Source organism: Anguilla rostrata, chromosome 1 (genome assembly GCF_018555375.3).
Source record: "Anguilla rostrata isolate EN2019 chromosome 1, ASM1855537v3, whole genome shotgun sequence".
In the NCBI taxonomy this organism is placed as follows: domain Eukaryota; kingdom Metazoa; phylum Chordata; class Actinopteri; order Anguilliformes; family Anguillidae; genus Anguilla; species Anguilla rostrata.
Window position 1 is genome coordinate 56,147,234 of NC_057933.1, and position 7,065 is coordinate 56,154,298.

The following is a 7,065-nucleotide window of genomic DNA, read 5'->3' on the forward strand; positions in this document are numbered from 1 at the left end:
CTGCCACACATTGTTTTATATTAAAAACTTTTTTTTAAATCAATATTTTAAAAATCCAATTCGCATTCACCCCAAACATTCGTCTAAACGCGTAACGCTTCTTGTGGCAACGGACGAATAGCTAGGTAGGAAAAGAAAACAATTATTCTGTTGTGTCACAAAAGTACAGTCAAAAAAAAAAAAAAATTCTAATTCTGGAAAAAAAAGCCATCAGGAAAACAGGCTCTGAAAAGCATGGGTTTTATTACTCATTCTTATAACACTGCCATGTTGACAACACATTCTACAGTGCACAAATACTGTACAGCAAAAGATCCTTCAATAAATAAAAATCACATTTGTATAAAATAAAGTGAAGGGGAGGGACATGCTTATCAAAAAAATATAACATCGGTCACATCGAGGGGCAAATATCAGCACAAATTGCTTGGAGCATCGAAAGCTTTGGCACCTTCAGAAGTTACACGGTAGCACATTGCTGAAATTGAGGGGGTATGGAGGAGCTGGGGCGGGGCAGGGTGAAGGCAATGGGAGTGGCACTCCAATAGGAATACAAAAAAGGGGATGCCATCAACATTTAAAAAAATAAAATAAAATACTCTATGGGCTTGTGTAGAAGGCATAATAACCCATACTTTTGGAGGGCTCTTTGCTGTACTCTTCAGTAGTCAAGTCCTCACATTTAATGGTGGGAGAGTTCTCTGTACTGGAGTTGCCGGGAGACACGCGCCTCCTCTTGCAGACCATAGAATATACACCGGAGTCGGTCGAGTCCAAAGATTTCAGGGAAGGGGAGGTCTCGATCCAGGTGGATGAGGCGGCGCTGCTGCTCCCGTCTTCCCGGATCTTGTCCTTGCTGGAGAGGTGATCTTCGGCGAAGCCTGTGGGACTGGGCCTCGGGGACCAGGGCAGGCCTGTGGTCATCTTCCGCTGGTAAGTGCCTCTGGACCCCCAGCCTGCCGCCATGGAGGCGAAGGCGGAGTCGGGGTAATAGCCGAGGGCGTGGGAGGTCTGCAGGGGCAGGGACTTGATGCCGTACGGCAGCAGGCCGCTGGAGTAGTCCCCCTCGTAGGAGCCCAGGTCCAGCTTGTTGGAGCCCGCCTGCTGCATGGGCGTCACGAACCAGCGCTGCGTGGCGGCCGCGCTGGCGTCCTCCGCCTGCGGGGACAGGATGCCGTTGGTCTGCGGCACGGCGCGCTCGCCGTTGTAGAAGCGGTTCTGAGGCAGGTTGTTGACAAACTGGTCCTGGAAGAAAGGCTGCATGGCGTAGCGGGCTCCCGGCACAATCTGGTGCGAGCGTGGAGAGTCGGTGGGGGACGGGGTCAGTCTGTCGCTCTCCGGGGCGGTGTACATTCTACAGAAATAAGAGTGAGAGAGGGAGAAGCCCAGGGCCTTTCTGTGAAACACAGCCATTTATAGACGAGCACAAGAGATGGGTAATCAATCACGTTACTCATACGCTCTCTCGTCCAGAGAGACTTACACGTTTTGCAATTAAATCCATTTATGTGAAAATACATGCAACAAAAGGGGTCATGGGCTTTGCGCAAGGTACCCGAAGCAATTGGGAATTTAATCTGAAGCTTCGGTCTTGGGATGGGATGGGGGGGGGGAGGTGCGAGCACTTACGAATCATAGTTGTCCCGGAAGCCTTTAGCAAAAGGATTATGATCAATTTTCAGCTGCGTGATCTGTAAAATGAGGGAGGAAAAGCAAGGCAGTTAGGCAAGTCCCTTTAGTGTAGGCGGAAGTTAAAACTGGACAGTGGAAAATGGCTGTGTCAAAGCAGGCAGGGTTCTTACGTCTGTGTTCTGGTAAGCGGTGACCGCAATGAACTGGTTTTCGGGGAAGGTGAAGGTCTGAGTCTTTGATTCGCTGTTCACGTCTTCCACCCCGTCCTCAGAGACCTCAACAATGTGCAACCGTGGCTGATATTTGTGCAGAGACTGGAGGACAATCATCTGCAGATTGCAACACATACACACAAACTTTAGCATCTGTCTGGTGCAAGCAGTACGCATTTAGAAAATGATGGCCTTTCCGAAGGAACCTTTTATGTTCCAGAGTTCCTTTCCACAGAAAGTAAAGTGCACACATAATTGAAGGAAATAATTTGAGCAGGTTTCAATGAAACCTTAAACAGAGGGAAAAGTGAGCTGAATGAAGATGCAGGAGCACAAATTTCCATGATCCATCCCACGAAATATTTCAAATCCAAATCCAAATCCCAAAGTTTTAAAAAAGGATATGCATTCTCACAATATTCATTCACAATTCAAATTAGATACTAAATAGGAGGCTTCCTCCTGACAACCATACATTCTTGCAATATTATGGAAACACTTCTGTCATCCTCACCTGTGTACTGTTGTTATTGGCACCTTTATTGTTGGTCAGTTTCAGTTTGCCAAAGGAAATCTCCTGCCTCATCCAGTGAGCACCCGTGTTTGGAGATTCTGGGTGGACGTACATTTTGTTGCCTTAAGAAAAATAATAATCACCACCATTATTTTCACCAGAACAATTAAACAGGCTCACAGCAAACAATTGGTATATACGGTCAGTTTTATTTTCTAAACCATAATTAATGTCGGGTACAAGAGCTAGAAATTGAGGAGGAAAAAATAAACGTAAATTAGTTAGTTAGCTTCCATTAAATTACAACATGTACAGTCACAAATTTAATTCCGGCGACTTTAACTTTGTGCCATTTAGGCCTACACTGTCAAATATTTTCCGTTAGATGTTCCTACCTTGCATATTATTATCCGCTTTTCCGCAGGTAACCCATTTCCCTCCTTGAAATCGCCAATGGTTCGGATCGGCCAGCACAACTTCCACAAACACATTGTAATGGGTTGTAAAGCTCAAACCTGTGATATTAAAACTAAGAAACGGGAACATACGCCTGCCAACAGAAACGAGAGGTTTAATGAAATTAATGGATTGATAGCACGGGGATTTTGTTTAATATTTTATTTCCAGACAAATAAAAATAAGGATGGCCATTTTACACGTGATATTCGACAGATTAGTGTATGAATTTAATACTATGCGCACATCCGTAATTTTATAGAGTTGCGTTCTAAACAGTAATCGCTTAAATAAATTGTAGACTAACAAATTCATCGCCAAATTTCAGAAATTTAAAATTAAAAGACCATTCAAAAATTAGGAGTCAGTGCCACCAACTACAAATACGCCCAAAGCTTTATAAAAGCCGACACGGTTCAAATTAACACGTTTACGATTAAAACGCAACCATTCAAATTTTTTATATTGTAGCCTACACGCATTAAACTAAAAAGCATAAACTTCAGTCCAAATATGCGTAGGCTATAATTGTATTTTTTCACTATTAGTTTAGTTAAAAGAAATTAAGTACATAGCACGGGCATATTTAAATACGAAATGCACAAAAACAAACCAAATAAGCACATATTTCGATCGCCTTACCTGCCCTGTTTAGTAATAATCATCTCCGTCTGATGTCGGTGAAATTTGAGCCACAGGGGCCGGTTGCAGAGGTAGACTTGAGCTCTCACCCCAGTCCCTGTTCCTGGGTTATTCATAGAGCCGATTCCTGTCCCCGTGCTCGGGTACGAGGGGTAGAGACACCCCGGTCCTTGCCCAAATTGATAACCTGTACCAAACTGGCTGCGCCCAGCGCAAACGGCAGACGAAAACCCAGTGGGTGGCAGGACAGATCCATAGTGAAGCGATGCTGAATACCTGGATCCGTTGGACCCTGCATAAACTGTCCCCGTCTGGCCTGCGTAAGGAAAAAGGGAACATGGGTTCGCCACATCGTTTGTCTGCTGAGATGAGGACGACAGAAAATATCTATCAGAACCAAGTCCATCTATGTTGTACCGACTGCCACTGGTCAGGTCGTCTTCGACAACAGGCGAACTTTTTCGTTCATCGGGAGCGGCTTTAGTTCCAGAAAAGGTCTCGCTCTCTCCCTCTCCGAGCATGGCGTTTCCCCCACCACTCAAGTACTTTTTGGGCCCGTTCCCTGACTCAGATTCCGTCCGATCGACCTCCTGAAATTCTAACGCCGTTGATCCAGGGCTGTGATTGCTTTCTGAGGGAGAAAGGTGGTAAAAGGTCTTGGGCAAGTTGATGGTAGCGCTGGGTAAAATTCCCTCTCCTAGCTGCATCCTTAAAAGCAATGCAAACAAAAAAGCCCCTGTTAAACTAACGGGTGTAAAGAACGCGACCAAAAGCAACACAACGGCTGCCTTCAGCTGCTACCTGGCGACCGTGTCTGTTTTCTCCTGCTACTAACCAGCGTTGCCCTACAAAGCAGCCACACCTCCAGATTTTCGCAACTTCTGTTATAATCTGCAAGTGACAAAATTGTTCCGGAGCGCTTATATATGATCGCCTTATTCACACTCCCAATTTGCTGTGAGCGTCATGGGAGGGGCTTTGGAAAAACAGGCACACATCACTCAGCCTTCCTTGCCCATTGGCCGAACCGACTGATATTAATTCAATTATATATAATTAACCAAAATATAGTAGGGAGCCTTAAGGAAATCATTACAACGAAATATTTGTCTTCAGACGCACATATTTATTCTGGAACAAAACTATTTTAAAATAAATGTTTGGTACACAATTAATGTGCTGAAGGCGGCAAATTAATCACTTGACAAGAATATTTCGACTTCATACCATAAAATACAAAGCAAATTTAGGCTACGTACATATGTAAGGCATATAAATAGGCTATATAAAGTACGTAATATGCTATTATAGCAAATATGTAACAGAAACTTGCGTGAATACAATGGTTTAAAATAAAGAATTAGAAGTTTTGACAGAATAAAGGTTGCAGACTGGAAACTTCTTGCCGGCGAGTAGCCACCCCCATCTGATAACCGAGCAGATAACTGGGAGCGGAAAGTGGGCGATGCATCAGCACTCACCGCGGGATTAAAATTTTGGAGACTCTATGACGTTCACTCTGGAGTCGTGGTGTGCGGTTTGGTTCTGTACTCCCCTTTATAAAATGTTGTGTATTGGCACCAGACGGCTCTTGTTTTGACCTGCTTTAATTTCAATAGCAGATCTCCAGCGCATTAACAGCTAACTGATTTCTCATTAGCAGCCAGTTACGAGGTCTTTATCCCTGACACGTGCGTTCAAAGCTGAAGTTGCACGGTGTGGCTCGTTAATTAACCGTGGAACACATTTAAATGTCCCGTCTTTACGTTTATCAGTTGTAGAATAATGTAAAAAATAAAATAAAATAAGCCACGAAAAAAAATGTATTGCCTACTTTTGAAAATAGTGGTTTAACCAACACACTGCTTTCATACGCAAAACAATTTTAAAATGCCCAGTAAAGCAGGCAAATAAATTGGGCTATTAAATTGTCATTCATCTTATTAACAAACGTTTTCTACGTAGCCAATCTAAAATGTTAAAATTTCTTATTTCCCTTCAAAACAATTATTTTTCCTCTGACCTAAATGAAAAAGGTTTTGTTTACAAATAATAGCCGAACAGAGAGGTGCTCGACGAAAGGCGTGAAAGACAACAGTGGAAACTTGTCGCCTGTGGTGTTTAGTTTTCTTACCTCTGAAGAATGTGTCTTGATCATTTTATTTTCAGCTCTTCAATAGCTGATATTTAACCATCTATGCATACAAAGTTTTTCAGAGTATATATGTAGGCCTACTGGGTTACACGCGGACAGTGATAGATGATATCCCACGACATTAATGATAGGCTACGGTTAAGAAAATTTAAGGAAAATAAAAATTTAAATAGTAGCCTAATTTATTAAAATGTTAAAATAAAGATGCTGATAAATCAGATTTTTTTCGGAATACAATCTACCATATAGGGTTATGTTTAATGTAATTGATGTCGGCTCGACTAAAAGAAACTGAATGTATATCTGAAGAAAACCCACACGTGGAAAAAGCAATTGAATGTTAATGCAGTACCTAACGCAATGCAATCTGTCTATATAATCAGCCGTGAGTTAGGCTTCATGAAAAGACAGCGGCGGATTCAAATCCCAATGGATTCCCCTTCCCAAGCATAAGGAAAACGGCCAATTATTTTTCCGTCTGAAGGAACCTGTGATGTAGCACGGATAGACAGCTCGGCAAGGGGACACAAGATTATTAAAACGGCTAATATTCTAGGAGGTGATACCGCGCGATGATGAAATTTAACAAGAAACTGGTTGGTCACATTCTGTGTATTATACGGTGGGCACCGCTGGTTTTTGACTGCAGGCGCACAGTGTGAATTGATCTTTTACCCCTTACAACGAAAACTATATCCTGATTTCCAAGAATCAACAAGTTAAATCAAAATAATCTATCGGCTATTTGTGCCAATTTTTAACTCGTTTAATCAGAGTTTTGTAAATTAAGTGGTAGGTTTGAAATAAATAACACAATAGTAGCCTAGTGTTAATTACATATAAGTAAAATACAATTAATTATACATCAAGTAAGTAACTGTGAAATAACTATGTAAATAAGATCAATAATAACTTACCTATGTGGCTCTTCATTTAATATTATTTTAGGAGAAATTACACAATGCACTTAAAATAGATTATGTGGAATGCAGTAAATATTAATTGTAATGAAAATCACAACAGCAAAGGACTGAAGCAGTTCTCGTGTGCGTAAAAATACACACGAGAACTGCTTATACGCTCACTTATACTTTGACCACCAGATCGTTTTTCCTGTTTGGAGAGAAAGAGAACGTAGCCTACAAGCTTCTCTGTCGGCTAGAAGCACAGATCGAGGCTATGTGCGGTTAGCAGCGCTCTCTTGTGATGGCGGCGAGCATTGTAGCTTTTTATGCAGTTATGCTTTTGGTGGAAGTTTCCGACGCAGTGTACTAAATGTGCTTTAGACTCTCGATCATCCAGTTCCGTCGGAATAAATAAATTACTTGTACTTCTGAAGGCCAGTATCAATTTATCTTTATGTAAGCGCTAATTATGTGTACTACTGTGACTACTTGAACTGCTGCTGTTTTTACTGCTTTAACGACTCAACACTTCTACAACATAATCATAAT

At 42.0% G+C, this 7,065-nt stretch overlaps 1 protein-coding gene across 6 annotated transcripts; it reads right to left on the reverse strand.

Annotated features, from left to right (window-relative positions):
- Positions 1–224: 224 nt before the first annotated feature.
- Positions 225–6,632, reverse strand: LOC135259329 (eomesodermin-like). 6 transcript variants are annotated; one of them, XM_064343587.1, is made up of 7 exons: positions 6,529–6,632; positions 3,457–4,164; positions 2,754–2,908; positions 2,359–2,480; positions 1,803–1,961; positions 1,630–1,691; positions 225–1,354 (listed from the first exon to the last, which is right to left on the reverse strand). In XM_064343587.1, the coding sequence occupies exons 2-7, from the start codon at positions 4,161–4,163 to the stop codon at positions 601–603; spliced, it is 1,959 nt and encodes a 652-aa protein (XP_064199657.1). In that variant the 5' UTR covers position 4,164; positions 6,529–6,632; the 3' UTR covers positions 225–600. The 6 variants fall into 6 exon arrangements, with proteins under 6 accessions (XP_064199657.1, XP_064199666.1, XP_064199648.1 ...); XM_064343596.1 differs by having other exon boundaries at positions 3,457–4,087; positions 6,529–6,559; XM_064343578.1 differs by lacking the exon at positions 6,529–6,632 and adding an exon at positions 4,938–5,096.
- Between the last annotated feature and the right edge of the window lie 433 nt (positions 6,633–7,065).